A 22,349-nucleotide genomic window follows, 5' to 3' on the forward strand; every position below is an offset into this window, starting at 1 on the left:
CCGGATTCGTCGTCATGATACTGGCGTTAAAACTTTTTATCACCTGCGTATATTACCCTCGATGTTATATTTTTTCCACACGGCACCGAAGATGCGCTGCTAGGCAACATCACGACTGACGATGAAGATGCGACCCCTTCCGAGTCGTCGGAGATGAATTATTCATAATATTTTGATATCGGCGTATATATTTCATTCCAATTAATGATGGCGCCACCAGTAAGTTGAAATTTTGGCCTATATAGATCCTCGCATCTTCAATGTCTTCGCTAGTGTCCTTTGACGAAAAAAATGTAATAATCTATTGAAATCTTGGCACATGAATGGTTATTATCAAACTTGCCCTTGGAAAAAAAGACAAAACAGCCGCTGATCCACCTTCTTAGGTAGAAATTATGCCTTCCATTCCTCACCCCGATGTAAATGGTCGGCTTAAAAAGAACTAAAACGGGAAAACTTTCATTTTGAAATTATTTTCTTCAAGCCAATAAAAACTCTGAAGTCTTCACCCACGAATATAAAAAAAAATCTCTTTGATTCATTAACAACCATGCAACAATTAATTCACAATTTGATTTCAAGGAGTTTCTTTACTGATTGGTAAACATATGAACTTCTTCGTTAATACAATTGATTAGCATAGTCCACATTAATAATACATGATAGTACCAATCAGTAGCGTAATGAGCCAAAACTTTTGAGGGGGCTCGATATGGCGTATCGCGTTAAATTAATAAAAAGTTTGTGATAGATTTTGACATAATATTCAGAAAAATAGCATGTTTCATCCTTATCTCTTTTTTTTTTTGGGGGGGGGAGGGGTAAGAGCTCCAACCCCCCCCCCCCCATTTGTACGCCAGTGGTAATGTGAAATACATAGTAATTTACATTATCTTTAAAACCAAGAAAATGCAAACATTCAAGGACATTAAATTAAAATCACGATGTTTCAAATATTCAGTACAATCATATATATAAATATTTAATGAAAAATAAAAAAACAAATTTGAGGAAATCGGCCCCCACCAGTAACCTAGTGGGTCTTTGGGGGAAATGTGATCAAGATGATCCACTGAATGATGTCTGTAACTCAAATATTCAGTGTCATTATTTGTACTCTGTTTTATTCTTAGAGATGTGTTGAAGATAATTATAGCTCAACGAAGAACTGCGATGGGGGGGGGGGGGGGGGGTTCTTTGAAGATAATTTTTCTTCCAAGAAATTAATTTCTTTCAAGACAGTTTCCGTAGTGTAGCGGTTATCACGTGAGTCTTACACACTCAAGGTCCCCGGTTCGAGCCCGGGCGGAAACATTTTTTAAAATATCTCCTGATGTTTTTTTTTAATACTTACATGTTCAATTAATAATATCACTAGCGTAAATCCTTGCGTCACACCTATTGTTTGGGGGATGATGATTGTTCCATCCTCTGAAAATGGACGTTACACAAGGATTTACGTCAGTTTACAACATCCCCTTATCCCGTGATTTACAGTAATATAAATATAGCCTACACTGTATCAGATCTATGTCCATGTAAGTCAATTTTATATCACTCTTATAAAGGATTGGCAAGTGACTGAATCTATTGTGAATATGATTGTGTCTGATTTATAAAAATCGTCAATATCAACCAAAATTCTGGTAGATCCTAATTTTGACAATTTTCGACATAACGACGAGATTGATATCAGGTAAGCTGTATTGATGATGCGGTTTCTGCATCATTCTATGAGCTTTATTAACTTTTTTGTTGTTGACACCCTTGGCAATCACCTCCCGACTTCCGTTCACACCGTTGGCGGCACCCGGCCTTTACCGTCCGCCGAGTGATGATGCTCGTCATCATAGCAACGGGTATCCCAACGACCATGATGCGACCAGGAAGATGAGACAGGGAATTACTGGGATGATGAGGTCTCCCTCTACACAGCAAAATAACAAAGACAAACCTTTTACCAACGTTGATACTTGGTCAGCTATATACTTTTAAGAACATACGAAACAGTTGGTCACAATTTCTTTACCATCACAGGTTAGACAGAATTTATGCCCAGTAATTGGTCAAACATTTGACCATCTATTGGCCTTTTAAACAATAGTTGGTCAAAATTTGTCAAATTTCGAGCAACAACAATAATTGGTCTATTTGTGTTTTATTTTTCTTTATATCCAGTTGGTCAAAATTACAAGTACTGGTGAGAATTTTCTCCCAACGCCTGTTGGTCAAAATAATATTGGTCAAATGTCTTTGACCGACTCCTCCTCATGTTCCATTATTATGAACGTTGATAAAACTGTTTTTCCTTTTGGTCATGTTTGTGCAAATTCATCGTGGAATCAGGAGGTGAAATGACATTCTTTAATCAATGAACAATATAGACGGGCTGCTTAGGAGGCTAATTATGTATTTGTTGTACCATGGACCTATGATTCCATGGTTGTACAAAACAAAGAACTTGCGAATGACATTTTCTTGAATTGTTGACAACCATCAGATTTAAACGATCTGTTAGCAAAGGAGAATCATTGTCTAAATGTTATTTTTGAGGGAAAGTAACATTTGTCTATATATACAGTAATGAATAATGATATTGACAGATATCAAATCACAACAAGAGCTGTGGTGTTTGTTAGCCGCTATACACACAGTAAAAAAAAATATACAACGCTGTTTACTATATGAACCTTACAGTAATTGTTTAAACAGTTTAAACAAGTGTTTAAATCATAAGCAACAAAGTTTAATTTTCAATATCTAATTTCCAATTAATTAAACATGATTGCTTAAACGGTTAAACAAATACTGTAAGGTTCATATAGTAAACAGCGTTGTATAAAATCTTAAACAGCGTTTTTACTGTGCAGAGAGACCCGCTCCAGTCATTTTATTCCGGTGTTAATTAAATTTAGAAACAGAAGAAGAAGAAAAAAACACCCTAATAATAAAAAGACGAAAAAGACACAAAATATCACGATTGTAGTTTAAAGTCAGTCTAATATAATTTTGATCATTTTTATTTTGTTTAGAATAAGGTATTTGATATCTTTTTTTTTGCCTGAAAGTTTGCCTATATTCAGTATTCTATGCATAACGGGTATATAAATAGAAACTTAATAACGTAATTCACAGTTTTTTAATGGCGCCATCTCTGAGAAGATGGTTATTGATGTATTTCCCTTGATAGAATAAAACGGGGCTTGGCGGAGTAAGAAATGTTAAAAACAATGTCGGAAATTCTTACAAGTTGGTAAATGAATCAAAGGGATCACTCTGGTTTAGTTTTATTTGATGATTTGGAGGGGGGAAATGGGTTGCACATCAAGTGAGACACTGCACTTCTCGCGTTCTTATTGCATTAGGGTATGTTTATAACCAAATACTTCGCCGTTTGTATATAAATAAAATTTAAATAATTTTAGGGCCTATAGGCGAAGTTGGCGAATACGTATGGAGGTATTCCAAACTTAAGGGAGGGAGGCACTACACCTTTTGCGTTCTTGGTGCATAAGGGCAATGTTTTTAACATTACACCTCGGCTACTCATACAAAAATAAAATTCAATAATTTTATAGGCCAAGTTGATGATAAACATGGGGGTATATCAACCATACAGGTGACACGACATTTGCTTAACTGTAGATGTAAGGCTAGAGTTTCGGTTGCAATAGGGTTTTATGTTAGGTTTAGGGTATAGGGTAGGGTAGGGTGTTTAATCCAGGGTTGAAGTTAGTTATTCGATTAGTGTGTGAAATTTAAAGCTGATAAATATTTGTTGCCTGAGCAAATGTCGTGGAAACGGTATTTCACACATTACTTTAATGGAAATAATATATCAAATGATTCGAGATTGGATGGGCCTACCCTTACACAATTATCTTCTATCAGATGTAGTGATCATCACTCTTCATGATATATTTTTTTTGTATTAAGTAGTTTTTATTGGCTTCAATTCATATACACAATAAAATACATATAAAAATATGAGTTTGATGTCTACAAATTGATGAATACCTTGACAACTCATAAATTTAACACTATTTTTTCCTTAAGGACGTTCCACAGTTAAAATGAAGTCCATGTCATTTTCACCAAATTTTGCAGAGAGTTACTTTGGTATCTATGCATTATGAAAATGCAAAAAATAATATAGGTTCATGTGCTTGTTTTTTTTCTACGGGACTTCAAAGTTGCCGTATTTGAATGATATGAAATGTTGCGCAATCATGAGAATTATGCCTCTCTTAGACCTCACCAATTCACCAAATGAGTTCAAATCATCTTTACTCTCTCAATATCGCATCAAACTTCATAAAACTTTCAGGATGTGTAACTTAGTATATATCAAAGTAGGAGAAAGTATTTTAATTGGTAAAACTATGTCTACTTGGAGTCAGCAGCGCCCTCATTTGGCAAGAATGGTGCAAAAATTCGGAAAAAACAAATCTTCAAAGACGTGAATCTATTCAAAAATTTAAAAAGCATTTCATAAGCTGCACTTTTTTCAAAATCCATATCATTTTTATCAAATTCGGCTAAACTGTAGAGGAATGTATATGGAAGATGTTGGGAAGTTAAAAATATGGGGTCCATGTGCTCGTTTTTCAACTAAAAGTGTCCAAATTGTTGCGAGTTGGCTTGAAAATCGCCTAAAATGCGCCGAAAACGCGCAAAAGTCTAATAATACCGTCTAAAATGCGAATGGTTCCCGTATTTTTGCTCCCAAACATTCAAAATCCATGTCATTTTCGTCATAATCTCTAAATTTGTAGAGGAATATATTCTAAAGCCGTTAAAATATTAAAAATATGGGGTCCATGTGCTCGTTTTTAAACTATCAGTGTCTAAACTGTTGCGAGTTGGCTTGAAACAGCCCAAAATGCGCCGAAAACAAGCAAAATACCGTCTAAAATGCGAGTGGTTCCGTAGTCTTGCTCCCAAACATTGAAAATCTATGTCGTTTTCATCATACTTTGCACATAGATACTTTAGCACCTGAATATTCCAAATAAACAAAAATTAATATGGGTCCATGTGCGTGATTTTTTTGCTATAGAGCTTAAAAGTTGACAAAAAATGGATGATGTTCTTAAAAAGTGCGCATCCAAAAGAATTTGGCATTTTTAGACCTCACGAGATCACAACATTGAGTTTAAAGCCCTGTTATTCAGTCAAAATCCATGAAAATTTCATCAAATTTTGCAATTTGATTAATAATTGTATCCGTAAGATGGATAATTTATTTATATTGCTGTCAATTGTTTGCTCATAGAAGTCTAACAACACTCTCAGTTCTTAGAAATTGCGGGAAAGATACTCGACCTCAAAAATTTCAATAACAAACTTGAGAAGTAAAAGAAATGCTGCACTTTATTCAAAACCCATGTCAGGTTCACCAAACTTTGCAAAGTTGTAGAGGAAGGTATACCTAAGAGGTGCAATCATTAAAAAATGTGGGTTCATGTGCTTGTTTTCAAACTGTCAGCACTCTTATTAGAGCAAATTTGCTTCCCAAAACACCCGAAAACGTGCCAAAAGCATTATCTATGAGAGGAAAAATCCGAACCACTTTTCCATTTATTCATACTCGGGGTCATATTCATCATACTTTGCAGCACTACAGAGAAACAATTTTGAAATTGTAGAGGAATAAAAAAAATGGTCCCTGGAATAATTCCAGTTTATTATAGCTTCATAAAATAACACATCAGATCTGCAGTAAGTTTAGATAAGGAGAAAAATCAGCTCACATAATTATACCTACAGCTGATTAAATCACAAGTTCATCCATTGTGACGTCAGCGCGCAGAGTGTAAAATATGCGCAGATCATGATGCGCACAAACATAACTGTGGAACGTCCTTAAGTGTGACAACACATTATCAGACATCTTCCAATACATAATTATAAATAACATTGATTAATATGCATTAAAAATAAGCTTCTACAATAAATTCAACATATTCAATTCCCCCCAGTGTCAAATATTAACATAAAAAAGAGATTTTCCAAATATACATAAATAAATAATTAATAAAAACCTAAACGAATTGAAGCCATCAGTATTTTTTTAAAACCCATCGCCTCGGCCTCTTCACTCAGATAATTTCTATCTGAACAACAAACTCAGCCCTGGACCCTGCCCCCCCCCCCCCGACCCTCCCTAAAACACCCCCATCCCCTATCCGGTGGAAAAACTGGCTCTGGGATACACGCAAGCGATCGAGAGCTAATCAATAATTAAACCCATCCCGAACGTCGCCAAGACAATGCGGGTTCCTCTTCATTAAAAGAAGATCAAATAAGAACCCCGGCTGAACAATATACTCAATAATACTTCATTTCTCATCAATGCTCCTTTAATCAATATTTTGCGTGGTGTCCCCCGCTGGTCCTATTCAATAATCAATGCATTGTATGCACACACTATGAAAAGACGAGTTGGTGTAATAAGTGTGTTGGGTTTTATTATTGGAAGCCCACCCTTGCGTGCTGCGCAGACACATTCCGGGTTGCCGTGGAACCAAGGGGGGCCAACCACTGATCTGTATAGTGGGGGCAAACTGGGATCATTCTTCAGGTGCGAGTCTGGTACTCTTCGCAGAGAATAATTGGAGGCTGAGAATAAAGTTGGAATAGAACGATGTTCTCTTAATTTTTTCATATGCTAAAATTGGAAAGAATTTTATGGACATTGTTACAGTGAACGAGGAAGAATCACCAAGGAAACTTTATTTCAACTTCGTCCAAACTTACGCCCCAATGAATGGACTTCCGTTGCGTCGTCGGGAACAACTCAATCAGTTTTTGCGATGCTATAATACACCCTTGAAACATCGGAACATAGTTTCTTTGCATCGATGTACAGGTAGGTTGTATATATTATACTGTTAACTATATATGTAAATATACATGTATATATATCTAATTCAGTCATCACGGTCTAAATATTTTGGGTCTACCAATAAAATGACATTTGAGCCGATTTGTCAGGAACGCGCCAACGCGTCTTCACCACCTTGAAGCAGCACTCACGCTTGAGGAAGAAATAAAACCTAAATTTGAAATAGATAGAGGAAATAAAACTATGAGATTGTGGCTATTTTACTTTGTCCATGAAATAATATTTCGAGGTTCATTTGACATGATGGATAAGAATGAAGCCTAACAATCACAAGGCTAACCAACACAAACCCTCTTGTAGTTAACATATGCACTGATACCCCATAATGGGTGATGCTTATTTAATTTTCTTTCAAAATATAACAAGGGAAGCTATTATTAATCTTGTTTCAAACATTACAGTGTAAAAAATATGCTGTGCTCTGTAAGATATGCTTCAAATTTATTGGCATCATCACATCAATCACATTATCATCATAACCATCTGTATCATCATCCTCCTCATCACCACCAGCATCACCAACACTGCACCACCATCATAATCATCATCATCATCATCATCATCATCGACAACAACAAAAACATCATCATCGTCACCATCTTCATCATCTTCATCACCATCAATATCATCATCACCGTCACCACCATTATCATCATCATCATCATTATCATTACCACCATCAACATCATTGTCATCAACATCATCGTCGTTGTCGTCGTCGTCATTTGAATTGAATGTAGATATGTACACACACTCACTATGACTAAATCCCCGTATAGTCTTGCCACGAAACTATACATTGCTGTTCTTATGGAGACGACCGTGATCAGTAACCATGGTAACGTTAAAATGATAATACCGCGAAGGAGTTTCAAACCAGAAATTGAAGAAGACGGATTAATTTATTGTTACATTTGGCCTCAATTTGGTTCGTGTATCTCGAAATACTTAAATTAGCTATAAACTTGATCAAGGGATGAGCGTGAATTCGATTAGATTGGAATCCCCATTGATATGGGTTGAATAGATCAGCCTGAGGGGGTAATAATGGGGAAGACTTAACAATAGAAAGAGGGGGAGAAACTTGATCAGTCTTGAAGAGCAAACCCTATTGGAATCTCGGGGGTTCTTCAGCATCCCAGCACCCCTGTTTTATCGGGACATGGTTACAAAATTACGATACGTTTAGTATTTTGGTTTGGATAAGTAATGTTGCTTTACGTTAAATACCTAAGTTTAGTTCAGGTTTGTCTATAGACAAGTTATTATTTTACTTGAGTTTAGTTTACTTAAAGGTCAAGTCCACCCCCCAAAAAAGTTGATTTGAATAAATAGAGATAAATCAAACTAGCATAACGCTGAAAAATTTCATCAAAATTTGAATACTTCATATTTTATGCAATAAAATGCAAAAGAAATAGTGAGTGGATGACGTCATCAGTCTCCTTATTTGCATACAAACCAGGACGCGCATAATAGATGTTTTGTAAAATTAAGCAAAACTTTAAAATGTCATAACTTTCTTATTTCACATCCGATTTTGATGAAATTTTCAGTGTTATGCTTGTTAGATTTTTCTCTTTTTATTCAAATCCATTTTTCGTTGGGTGGACTTGTTTATTAAGTTATTTTTAGTTCAGATTAGTTTCATTTTATTATATGTTGTTTTGTTTGTTTCACTGAAGGCCTATATAATTATGTATTCTGTTGAAAGTTTAATTTGGTTTTTAAAATGGAAAAATATAGATATGAAGAATGAGTAGAAGAAGGAGGTGTTTAATAGGTGATTGGCACTTATTGGTTGACAGTAAGTTAATTGTTAAGGTTAAAGTGCAGTGTATTTACAACTTAAAGCAAGAGGGCTCGCAATTTAACTTGCAAAAATAACGCGATGGACAACAGACTGTCGTCTGCAATAGTAGACTAAGCGCAGACAAGGGAAGACAGAAGATAAGCAGTGAACCGGAACCAATCATCGATGAGGGTCGCATCATCGACAATGATGTTTACAAGTTTGTTTCAATAGCTATTGAAAAGGGAATGGGTATTGAATGGTTAAATTGTCATTACCAAAAAAAAAACTGCTCTGAATGGTGGTGGGGTACATGGAAGGGCGGGGAGAGGGCTGGAAGGGCTAGGTAGTCCTATCGTAAGGGATCGAGGGATTATAACAAAGTTTTATCATGTTTATAGAGATATTCCATCAACGATGTGGTGATATGTGGTTAAAAACTCTGGCAAATATAAGTGCATCGAGAGAAAAAGAAAAAGAAAGACAGTTTGGCAATCCTGCATCTGACACATCCATCAGCACTATCGGGTTTTTACAAAAGTAGAAGCGTGGTTCACAGTTGCCATAATATAATGGGGCGACGATAATGACACCCCCATCAAAAGCCCTTCACAGAAGAATAGAAGGAAAAGCTTTAGAGCCTTTATACTGAGGATCATGACTTTGAAAATATTTTTTTAAGTCATGCAAGACAATAGAAAATATCAACTGGTCAGAATAAAATGAATGCCCCCATAGCCTGCACATCCCCTCTGTGGCCAGACCCTCTCCATTTTTCACGAGTATCAACCAGCCCCCCCCCCACCTGCTCCCCTCCCCCAGATCGACCCCCATCACCACCGCGATGGCGGCTCCACTGCATGCAAACAGGTCAAAGGCAGTTTTTTTTAATATATATTTTGTTACCTTACAGAAGCCAATACGTGAAACTTTAAGATATTATATATATATATATATATATATATATATATATATACAACGCTATTGACTATATGAACTTTAAAGTAGTAAACTCTTGAATAACAATGCTTAATTTGTAATATTTAATCTTCAATAAATTTGCATGGGTGTTTAAACTGTTAAAATGTTAAACAACCACTGCACAGTTCATAAAGTAAACAGTGTTGCATACAATCTAAACTGCTATGCATGGGGGCATCCCACCATGCACAATCAAGCAATGGGTTTCATTAACAACACTTCTTTGAAAAGGGAACAGAAACAATTGGTTTTATTGATTTTGATTGCCTTGTTCACGTGAGAGCGGTCGATAATTACAATTGGTCGTCTATCTTAACTTTGATCCTTATTGATGGTGGAAACATTATTAGTTCGAGACAATAGGGCCCCTTTTTTTTCAGAATAGTGTTTAGCACTGTCTTCTGGGCCCTTTCAAATGTTAAGGGCTCTTCCGTTTTCTCTGTGTAATAATATTTCACCATCATAATCCAATAATTAGTTTAATGATGTCACCTTTTTTGTAATCAGTAATATGGAATTCCGAACTTACATGGGCGAAAGTTGTATGTCGGGAACGATATGAATGTATGTCCCATTTCGTCATTACTGATTTTACTTACCCAGGGTGTCTTTTTCACAAATATTTATACAGAAAAAGTATAACTTTGACATTGTTTACAAGCGTCGTGGTGTAGCGGTTCGGACTCTCGCCTTGCAATCAGAGAGTCGTGTGTTCGAATCCCACCATGGCCTAGCGTCCTTTGGCAAGGCGTCAATCCACAATTTGCCACTCTTTACCCAGGAGCTAAATGGGTGCCCGATAATGCGAAAGTCTGTGTAGTATGCCTAGCAACTGAGTCTTGGAACCTGTTTGGAATGCTCCCCAGGGAGTCGAGAAAGTGCATAAATGGTGTGCGGGCATGTCAGGATTCGATGACTGGGGTATAATGATAATTGTAATGTAAAGCGCTTAGAAACAAAGTGTAATAAGTGCTATATAAATGTAACTATTTTTTGTACATTTTTATTTATTTATTTATTCATTTATGTATTTATTTATTCATTCATTTATTTGTTTATTTATTTATTTATTCATATAACTGTCATTTATATTGGCTGTTGTGCCCTGTTTCCATGTTAATTACCAGTGACGAGAGGGATAAATTATCATTAAAACAAAGACACTTTTTGTGGTTATGAACATTTATTTGGGCCAAGTCCCCTCCGATATGCCAGTGCTAGATACCTTCATGGCAAAGTTACCAAGATTATGAGTATTTTTTTTTAAATGGGGCCCATAACTTGAATACAAAATGGCATTCTCAATTTGATGAAAGTGACTTTTGGGCTGGCGACAAGAATTGACATTGTATACAGACAGGCCAATAGATTTTCACTTACTACACAGCAAAAACTGTGGTGTTAACCGGTGTACATAGAGGACTACACCAGTTATTTCACACCGGTGTTGAATTGGTGGTGTTAGTTTTACACCTATAGCTGTCATTACAACACCTTTGGTTGTTACATTTACACGCTTTGGTGTTATTTTTAATCTCACGGTGTGGTCCTCTATTAACACCAACTGGTGTCAGTTTTAACACCGCAGTTTTTACAGTGTAGCACCACTTCCCGCAGCCATAGTGAGAGAGAACTCGGTATTTACTCGTGTGGATGATAATCCATAATTCGTCACCTTTCTCTCTATACATGCTAACGAGCCTTTTGTCACACTTTCCAATAATTATAATACTCAGACCAATAACTCGCGCTCTACTTTCGCTCTCAAACAATACTTACAAAAGGGGGGCAAACAGCGCAAGTACTCAGAAATATTGATTATTGTCTCAAGCATGTTGAAGGAAGATTCGAGTACCAAGACTAGACATCCTTACTTGTGTTTTTTTTTTCTTTCCATAACTGTATTTCTGTATGTCGTTCTCTTGTATTCTATCCTGGCTAGTCACATCGCACAGTGGGCCGGGGCGAAACAAAAGTGCGCCAAAAGTCATTTTGGGCAATTTCAGATTTTTAATTTTTGTCATGCCCAGCTGAGAGATAACACTTTGAAGAATACTTCAGCAAAATATTTCATTCCGGAATTTGCATAAAGGGGGTTAATTTCCTACCTCAAATCGTAAAATGTGACATTTTGCGAAATGTCGCGTATATGACAACCTAGTTGAAAAACAGACCATTTCACAGGAGGTTTTTCATGTAGGAATCTGAAATGACTCCCACATAATTCTGATATATTCTTCTTTCGTGTGAACGGGTTCAAAGTAGATAAATGACACCTTTCAGGAGGTTTATAGGATGATTATTCCCTCGAAATAGGCTGAAAATCCATGTTTTTTGCATTTACATTAGAAACGTTTAGATTTCCGTGGATTTCCGTCTAAATTCTATAAGCATCATTTTCTCCGATGTCTCAGCTTTAAGTCGATACCATATTTAGCTGCCCGTTTTTGCCCGTTTTCATGTTAGAGCCGATTTTACTTGACACAACACCCCAAAAACCTGTTTAAAAACTGTCATTTTTATACCGCGCAGTCATCGTAACGCACCGTATGGGTGTACATTGCCGTTCGCTTTTGCACGGCGAGGACGATTCCCCTTCCATTCCATGAAAATGACATGAATTCCGGGCATAATATAAACAAAATAAATGTTGCTAACGCAAATTAGGGCCATACCCACAACTCTTCCAGAGATAAAACTTACTTGTAGAATAATTTCAGCCAAAAACCCTCCTCATAGTGATACATTCGTGGTGTTATATATACTCTGCGTTTTACATAAGTCCACACAGCTTGATAAAGCACGGTTAATATTTTTCAGATTTTATTTTATTTTTTATAAACCTAATTAATGATCATTTTGATGCCATAAAATTATTTTCGGCATCTCATACACACTTTTTAGGCATGTGAGAAGCATAAACCACTACACATTGTTTAGCGTAATTTGTCTTTTCACAGATAGGTTTTATGTAGCCAATCAAAATTTGGTATCAAGGTGACGTCATATCGGCTTTAAATTATGTTCAGTCGATTCTACGGCCCAAATTACCCATAAGCAACATGTTAAAGTAAAAATCTAACACGGAATGTAATTTTGGCGCACTTTCAACTCATTCTGGCCCACTGTGCATCGGTACGATCGATGACAAACGGTCCAGATATTTGGGACTAACTGCATTTCTACGTGTCATAATCTTGAACAATTTCACAACAATCATTTGAACTGCATTTCTGTAGTTCAAATGGTGTATAATATAAAGGGAAATAACCCTGGAAACCGACAAGGCTCTTCAAAATGGCTCATTTGAATATGGGGGGGGGGGGGTAGTGCTGATCCGAAATTGGGGTGTTGACCACGCAAAAAACCCACACACAAATTATCAGATGTTTTTCATTTTTTTAATACGGTTTGCAAGACCTACACGATTCGACACCTCTCTTTTTATTTACTACTTCTTTCTGCCCCCAACACCATTTTTTCCATCTCCCCCCTATGAAAATCAAAGGGGCTGTCGCCCACTGTGGAGTCATTTTACAGTTTACTGATAATAAACTTTGTGAAACAATTCCCTCTAATGCAGCATAAAGTACATACTACTCCAGGCCAGGGCGGATCCAGGATTTCCAAAACGAGGGGGGGGGGGGATAATTTTGTACAGGGAAAATTTGACAAGCAAAAAAAAAGGTCCTCATTTGCATATGCATTACACATTCTCCTAAAAATATTTTTTGTTCCTCCCAAAGGGGTGGGGAGGCACGGGCCCGGTGTACCCGGATCCGCCACTGTACTATACTCTATGTCAGAGTGCTAGCTAAAACATTCGCAGTACCATCGACACTAACACCATGGCTTGAAGGATCCAATCTAACGCAAAAGACAAGCCATAAAACGTGCCGAACATGAATGACACTGTGCCAGAGGTGCTCATGTTTTCATCTACCGCAAAAAAAGGTCACAAGGTCAAACGTGCGGGACCGCAGAAGGGTTACCCGGCGTTGTCATGACGATGGGACGCCGAACTTCCATGCCGTAGAATTCACGTGCACGATCGCATTATGTAAATCGATCGATTATTTATAAACAAAGAAAAGGGATTCGCTGCTGGGGCAAGGGTGTCGGCTTTCACTTTTGTTCACCCACGATTATGTGACGAGTTATCATTTATGCTCATACAACCAGCGCCCATCGTCACGGCATAAATGTGTTTGGAAATAATTATCTGGATACAAAGTGCTTCGAGGGAAAGAGAGAATATACTTTTAAATACACGCAAACTAGTGCAAAACTTTTTTGTTCATACTATTTGAAACAATGTTGGATCATATTTTCTTTTGAGATGTGCCTTGCCGTCATCAATCGTTGGATCTAAGTTGTAAGACAGAGGTATGGCTTTTTAGTTTACTGTGGATCGCAATATTTTTTAAAAATAAATCTATCAATTGACTATTTATATATTCTATATTCTTTAGCATGTTTAGGTCACACGGAATTAATCTACACTTCCAGAAAATCGAAACAAGCATTGTCGTCACTCACTTTAGTATATCTTTCGCTTACAAAGCGACTTCTTGAGATGTTTTCAAGGCGTTGTATAAATTTAAAAACTCGGCGATGGAGCAATTCGGATTATCGTCATAACATTTTATTTATCATGATCATTAAACTTAGATCTAATGAGTCCTTGAAATTTCTGTGAGTCGACAAGCAATATCCCAAAGAAGATTAAAGTGTTCTATTTGCCCATTCTTGTGAAATCAATCTCTTTCTTTTGAATGTCTAAAGTATATCGAATTAGTAAAAAGAACTTTTTTCTTTTTTCCCGAGGCTTCATGGATAGTCATGATAACATTTTTTCTGTTTTTTGTGAGGATCCCCCCCTTTTTTTTTGGGGGGGGGGGAGGGTGGTTGTCATAAGATAAAAGTTAAGGGTTTCTCTCCTAATTCCCTTAAATCAATCTGCCAATTATGTTTGTATTTTATTACACACTTTGGATAATATAAATCTGTCATTGTATTTATTGATTTTGCGAGAAAAACCGTGAAAAATTATAATTAGGATCTTGTAATTTAAAAAAAATCTCGAAGCTGGCTCTTGCAATATCACTTTCTCTGTCTCAGTTTGTGTATCTTTTGAGAAGTAGGCCTATTAGATGAGCTTAAACGAAAAGATATGGAGAAGATTTTTTATCCGTCGAGTGATCAGACTTTTGATCCTCCATAATACGTATTATCCGATTACTGTCAAATAAAATACACGCAATTAAATATTATGAGATCGTTCCAAACTCCCCATTACCGATGAAAAAACCCAACAACAATCAGATCTGTTTAAATTTGTCTGTCACATCATACACGCTGCGCAACGATAGTTTGTTAAGAGCACTAAAAAATCACTTTATTCACGTTCGTAAGTAATTGATGACTGAAACCTTTCACTTTTTACTCTGTTTTTCTTCTTTCTCATCCTACCCTTATTACATTATTTACCACTTAAAAGTTGGGTGGGTATAGAGAGAGAGGGCGGGTTTTGCCCCTGTGGTGGAAAGCAGACTTGAATATACTTCGGTCTCGCAACGACAACTGATTTATGATTATCACCAGTGACATGTATTCCAAGGATTTGTTTTCCTCATAAATAATGTTGCATCCAAGACTGTATGGTAGAAGAGATGGCTATTCATATAGTTGTTGTTATGTACAAAGCATTTTGACACCCGACTCATACATTAGTGTTTTTTTTTAAAAGATATTTGAAAATTAGCTTAGGTTAGTGTGTTTTTACATGATGAATATACCTTGACATGCTCTACCTGTTTCCATCTATACCTGTGAAATTAATTCAGGATTTGTTTTTGTCGTTTCAATTCCCAGGTAATGTGCTGAGCTGTACTAACTTGCCACATCTGCGAGGGAAAAGGTTGGCGGCAACATAGCAGCCCTGTGGGACTCCCACCAATAGCATTCTTTATTCATCATCTTCATCGCCACTATGTCGCTATATTCCTGTCAAGAATTGAGCTGTCTAACTGGAATGGATTCTTTTAGAGGATTACATTGACTATTATGTCTAATCTTGAAGATAGCATGTTCTTTTACTCAAGGCCTCCTCTAGTTTAAGCCACGATTACGGATCCTGACCGACAATGGCTACAGAAGACAAACAAATTCAATACAGTCCACAAGGAACGCCGCGATCAGCAGCCGAGTCAGTCAGGGATGAACAATTTTTAGAAGAGGTAAAACAAGAAGATCAAGAGGTGCAGCAAGAGGAACAAGAAGTGCAGCAAGAGAAAGAAGACGTGCGGCAAGAGGAACAAGAAGTCCCGCAAGAGGAGTCCGCCGAAATCCGAGAAACTACCACCAGTAAGCTGAACAGTGATGAACCATCAACAACAGGCAACGATGTTGAGTCTCAAAGAACTGCTGAAGAGGCCGGGGAGGAAGGGACCAACGCTGATGCCAAGGAAAGAATCACGCTTGTTCTTCCTTCGGTCGCTGGGTTGGTCCTTGACCCAGATAAAGCGGAAGTCGGAAAAGATGGACTTGCCGAAAGCGTCATTCTCGATGACGATAAGGACAGCAAAGAAGAACTGCACCTACCGCAGATTGAAGTTAACCATTCGGGAAAACCTGGGGAGGCCGGCCTTCCCACCTGGAACGGGGGGTCGGAATCTTCTTCCTTGCAGCCGTCGCAGAAACCACGCAGGGAAATCATCGCCGAGAATGCACATCCCAAGTGCTTCGGGAACGTCGGCGCGGCGGGTTTATCGCGTGTTTTCACGTCCGGCAGTTACTGCCCTGAGCTTTCCATTCGGGCAATGGCTCCCAAAGTTCAATCTAATGACAGGCCAGTTGAATATAAGCCGTCGCTTCCAAACTTTAAGGAGAGAAGCAAACATATCGATCGGTGTAGGACAATCCCAGACATGGCGCGAAGGCAGAAAGATTCCTTCAAGATGCCCGAGATACGGTCTTCGAAGGTGTCTCTATTTGCGCGGGACGGCGAGCGCGCGAAGAACCTGCAATTTGGTCCTGCCTCCTCATGGAACCTGGACCGCTCTAGGACTGACATGAGTAAGTCCAGGCTCCGTGATAAACTACAAGACCAGCCGAAACGCCCAGAGAGTGAGAGTGACGAGTTGACGCCGTCGGAATCGGGAGAAATGGGACAAAAGATCCACCAATGGTTTAAGAAAGACCGGAAGAAGGATCAGAAGAGCAATAGCCACGTCAGGAACTCAAAGCGCTCAAATAATATCTGGGATGCGGGCTTACAATCGCGTATCCATCGAGGACTCGCATCATCGATGCTCAAACCGAACGAATCTATCGGGAACTATTTAAATGACGTCACGTCTAGTCGTTTCCCGCAAGTCGAGACAAGGCAAATCGTGTCAACGAAATCATGATATGATTTCAAGTGAAACAATGATTCCTTTGACTCTACATCATGCCAGTAATACAACTGCAACACTTCACTTCAAAATTGACATGCTTTAAACCACACATATATATTCAGTATGGTAGTCAAGTTCGTTTTCATCTATATATCGTTATTGTCGAACTGTTGCAGAATGCATTTGAAATATATAGTAGCTTAAAAAAATATTGGTATCATAAAAGCAAAATTGAGGGATAAAAAACGTAAATCTGGAAAAGATAAATTTGTTCAGGATAGTCTAACAATATTATGGCTCCAACAGAACTGCTTTCATCGGAATAAGATTCCTTTTGGCAATGTTTTATTTAGTACGGCACTGTGGCTTAATTTGTTTAGGTATAAAGCTGGATATATCATATAGCCCTTTTGATGGGCTATCTTTGTCAATTGAAAAAACGTGGTTTCAAGAAAGTCTAGTAAAACAATCGTCAAATTATATATTTCAAAGGCAATTTTTTATATGATTGACAGCATTGCCAATCTCTCAAATATTATTTTGGACGGCGTCTGGCACTTTATATGGTTCATAACATTAAGATATTCAGTGCACACTATTGGACAATCTGTACCCAAAGAATGGCAGAAAGAATCGCACATTATTGCAAGAGTAGGCCTATTAAAAGTTTTATTTCGAATCCCAGCCATTGTATTCATTTCCTTCAGCAAGAAATTCACTCACATTGTGCCGCACTCAACCCAGGTGATGCAAATGGGATACCTGCAAGGATCGATTCATTGAATGCCCGAAGCGCTGGGAAATAACTGCTGGTGCCAATTCCAGTTTGATATAGAGTCCATCTCAAAATAGGTGGACTATTTATCATAAAATTTGACCGCTTAAAGGACAAGTCCACCCCAACAAAGTTGATTTGAATAAAAAGAGAAAAATCCAACAAGCATAACACTGAAAATTTCATCAAAATCGGATGTAAAATAAGAAAGCTATTACTTTTTTAAAGTTTTGCTTAATTAAAAAAAGAACGGTTATATGTACACCCTGGTCGGTATGGAAATGAGGAGACTGATGACGTCATCCATTCACTATTTCTTTTGTATTTTATTATATGAAATATGGAATATTCTAATTTTCTCCTCATTGTCAAGTGAAACAACAATTAATTCCTCCCTGAACGTGTTGAATCAGCATTGTTTAATATTATATGGTTCAGTCAAGTTGGTCCTTATTGTCAAATCTGTAAAAAAAAAAATGAAATTTTGTATAATTCAAACAATAAAAAACAAAAGAAATAGTGAGTGAGGGACATCATCGACTGTCTCATTTGCATGTCACTGAGTTATGCATATCACTGTTTTGTGAAAAGTAAGCAAAAATTTAAAATGTCATAACTTTCTTATTTTACATCTGGTTTTGATGAAATTTTCAGTATCAAGCTAGTTTTAATTATCTCTATTTTTCTCAAATCAACATTCTTCTGTGGTGAAATTGACCTTTAAGTTATAGAACGATATAATTTGGTTTGAACATCATGATTGTACAAGTTTAAGCACCTGCGTTCAACGCACATCGTTGCGTCACCTAGCTATTTCTTGCCACTAGTATGTTGTGCCAGTATATTTAAGGATAAGGGGAATCTAACTTGATATTTACATTATTTCCAATAGATTGAAAAAAGTGTGTTTAAAAATGAAACTTCTTCAAAATGTAAGGCCTTTTTCTAGCCATCATACATTCAATGTAAGGAGTATAGGTAATATTATCGGTACAAGAAAGATTAAACTTTGCATTGTAGTATAATAACTTTATAACATGGATATACAATAATTTCCTGAGTAGATGGAAATGTATCAACGCTTGAATTTTCTTTCTCTTCATCTCTTTCTCTTTACCCGATCTCCTATATGGGACTATTTTTCGACTTTTTGCCCCCCCCCCCTTTCTCCCCGTCCCTCTTACTCCCCCTCTTTCTCTTCTACCTTCACTTTAATCTTCTTCTCTTCATTTCTTAGATTTTAAAAACTTTTTTATCTTCTTCCCCACCTTACCCACCATCAAACCAAGGCACTTGGCAGTTTAAAAAGTAAATTATACTCCAATAACGTTAGATTTACTAGTACACTCTCTCATTTTAGCCAAATACAGTATGTACATTATATTATTCTTAAATGTATAACTTCGTTCAGATACGATGCGACATTGCTCTGCAATATTTTTAATGGTAATCACTAATCATGGGGGCCGTTTCATAAAGCTGTTCGTAAGTTAAGAGCGACTTTAAGAACGACTGGTGAACCCTTCTTACGCGCTAAACAATCGTCAATTCAATATACCATTTACCACAAGAAAGGATCACCAGTCGTTCTTAAAGTCGCTCTTATCTTACGAACAGCTTTATGAAACACCCACCAGGTCTCAGGCAAAACTTATCGCACCTCTTATTATCGAAAGCAGCTAAAAAGTTGCAAAATATGTGCAACATACTTCTGACAACATAATGATTTCATTAATAAGTCACAGAGGGACATGGGTTCAAATCCCAGCCATGGTCACTGTGCTACTCTCAACACAGGAGAGGTGAATTACCCCTGCCAAAAAGTGCTATATAAATCCAGCTATCATTACTATTAAAAGTTCTACTTTTGCACAGTTAAGTTGTCTTTTGACAAAATAACATTTCTTTACCTCGGCAACATACATTCTTGGGACTTTGTTCACAATGTTGATGTGCTTTCTTATGAAATTTATGAACACGCCTTTACATTGTACTTAAGCTTCACCTTGCCTTTGCCATTTCAAATTTCAAATCTCTCTTGATAAGGCTTATTATATTCACTCGCGTTCGTAATCACTCGCGTCGCGTTGGTAATCACACGCGTTTTTGATTTTTGGCGACTTTTTTTTCATTTCGGTGCGATTTTTTTTCTAACGGTGTCTTCAATGGGACAAACACGCTGGGAAAATAAAATGAAATTGAAATTCGAGTTTCGTTTTAAGCCGGCAAGTGCCTTAAATAAGATGTACTCGACTACTGTTTTAACATAACAAACAAGCAAATCAGCCATGTGGCTCAACTAACCTAGAATAGATCCGGACTTCTACTGTGTCTTATACGAGGACTCCGAGTCGGAACTTGCCATATCTATAATAATAATCATTATTTATAAATAATGGAATGTCGAACTATTATTATTTACAAGTAAAGAAGTATTACTTGGAATTATATATAAATAACTAGAAATGTTATTTTATATAATAGTAATTATTTACAAATAGAATGTAAATTATATATAAATAATAGTTATTATTTAATGAATAATGATTATATAACAAATAATTGTTCTATATAATATTGGTACAATCGGCGTCTCATATGTAACGTGGGATCTAACTCAGCTCGACTCACGTTAGCTTGCTCCATGCTACCGATGCACGTCGTGTCCGACCGCCGCGGTGGCCGGGTCCGGCCGCCTTGGGGCCATTGCATGCAGGCATGTCCGCATATGGGAATGATACGATGTAATATCGATGTGGCAGATATGGCAAGTAGTCGAGTACATTTTATTTTAAGGCACTTAATTGCCGGCTTAAAACGAAACTCGAATTTCAATTTCATTTTATTTTCCCTGCATGTCTGTCCCATTGAAGACACCGTTAAAAAAAATCGCACCGAAATAAAAAAAATCGCCAAAAATTCAAAACCCGAGTGATTACGAACCCGCACGCGACGCGAGTGATTATAAACTGCCCTTGATAATGTACTATTTCGATTTGATTTGAAGTGGATTTTTGGATGTTATGGACGTCTTTTTCTCTGATTTGATATGGTTGCCAGTATTTCGTTTCCCTTTCAGGACGTGATTGAAAGTGCAAATAAAGACCATTTTTGGTGACGATTGAATTTTTGGTGATGATTTAACTTTTGGTGTTCGTTTTTTTCATTAAGGGATATCATGTGAATTAATGATTGTCTTCAGAAAGAAGAGAGAGAAAGGGAGAGGGAGGATCATGATGGGGGGGGGGGGCTATTCTGCAGGCACAGACCCCGATTGAAACTTTGATCAGCAAGTGTCTCCACGCAAAGACTAACACATACAAAACTTGCTGTTTCAATAGGGCCTTCAGTACACAAGGTATGAGTAGGCTGTACATTCAGACCCTTAACTTGAGTGAAGGGTTTGCACAGCAGTGAGGAGATGAAAGTGGAAAAAGGGAACAGATGAAAGAGGAGATGTGTGAAGGATGAGAAACAAATAACATAGAAAGGAAAAGATGAAAGACAGAGTGAGAGAGAGAGAAAAGTAGGGATATGGAGAGGGCGGGAGAGAGAAAGAGAAAAAAAATGTAGGGGATGCCAGGGGAGAAAGTGAGATCAATAATAATCAATAATAAATTACATGATTGAGGGGAAAAAACTAAGTATAATTTGTGGTAAAGGAGGAGAGAAAGAGAAAGACATATAAATAGATTAAATAAAGTAGTTCGATAAAAAATAAGAAGGGGGAAGTGGAAGTGGGGGAAGTGGAAGAGTGACAAGGCCTGCTGGGAGAAGTTTTCGGAACTGGGGCCCGTTTCATGAAGGACTTGCAACTGTTGTAACTTTGCAATAATGGCAACTACCATGGCAACAGGGCTCAGCAGCCGATCAAAATCAAGGTTGCCATGGTAGTTGCCATTATGGCAAAGTTACAACAGTTGCAAGTACTTTATGAAACGGGCCCCAGAAGTGGCTACTCTGGATAAATAAGACATTATTATTATTAACGAGAGAGAGAGGGGTAGGTAGGGAGAAAGAGAGACTAAGAATTGATAAAAAGGTAAGAAGGTGAAGGGAAGAGAGAGAGAGAGAGAGGAAGGAAGTGAAAAGAGAGAGAGGGGGGGGGGGAGGAGAGACAGAGAGAGAGAAAAAAAAGGAAGGGATGCCCAGTGAGAAAAAGATATCAAATGGACATAATAATGTGAATAACATATGAATAAGTAAGATTAGTGTAAAGGAGGGGAGAAAGAGAAAGAAATTAGATCTAATAAAGTAATTTGATAAAGATGAGAAGTGATTGGGCCGCCGGGAGAACAGTTTTCAGAACATTATTATTTTCAATCAAGGAGAAGGGTAGGTAGGTTGAGAGAGAAAAAGATTTTTAAAGTTTAGTAAATTGATAAAAAGAGAATAAAGGTGAGGGGTGAGAGAGAGAGGGAGAAAGGGATTAGAGAGAGGGGGAGGGAGCCATGAAGGGAGGGAGAGAAATGAAGAAAAACAAAGGATCAGAGC

The 22,349-nt window shown here is 37.4% G+C and overlaps 2 protein-coding genes and 1 non-coding gene across 4 annotated transcripts in view; 2 read left to right on the plus strand and 1 right to left on the minus strand.

Moving 5' to 3' along the window:
- Positions 1-22, minus strand: part of LOC135157328 (uncharacterized) — a 4,274-nt gene extending 4,252 nt beyond the window's left edge. The window contains exon 1 of the mRNA XM_064112504.1: positions 1-22. This exon is cut by the window's left edge and continues 666 nt beyond it. The gene's annotated coding sequence lies outside the window, so the exon portion shown is untranslated.
- Positions 23-1,241: 1,219 nt separating this feature from the next.
- Positions 1,242-1,314, plus strand: TRNAV-UAC (transfer RNA valine (anticodon UAC)). The gene has a single exon. It is a non-coding gene; the product is annotated as a tRNA-Val (tRNA).
- A 4,901-nt stretch (positions 1,315-6,215) lies between these two features.
- Positions 6,216-17,759, plus strand: LOC135157152 (myelin transcription factor 1-like). Of its 2 annotated transcripts, none has more exons than XM_064111775.1 (2): positions 6,216-6,871; positions 15,555-17,759. In XM_064111775.1, the coding sequence occupies exon 2, from the start codon at positions 15,827-15,829 to the stop codon at positions 17,090-17,092; it is 1,266 nt and encodes a 421-aa protein (XP_063967845.1). In that variant the 5' UTR covers positions 6,216-6,871; positions 15,555-15,826; the 3' UTR covers positions 17,093-17,759. The 2 variants fall into 2 exon arrangements, with proteins under 2 accessions (XP_063967845.1, XP_063967846.1); XM_064111776.1 differs by lacking the exon at positions 6,216-6,871 and adding an exon at positions 13,579-14,066.
- Positions 17,760-22,349: the final 4,590 nt, after the last annotated feature.

Source organism: Lytechinus pictus, chromosome 17 (genome assembly GCF_037042905.1).
Source record: "Lytechinus pictus isolate F3 Inbred chromosome 17, Lp3.0, whole genome shotgun sequence".
Taxonomy (NCBI): Eukaryota; Metazoa; Echinodermata; class Echinoidea; order Temnopleuroida; family Toxopneustidae; genus Lytechinus; species Lytechinus pictus.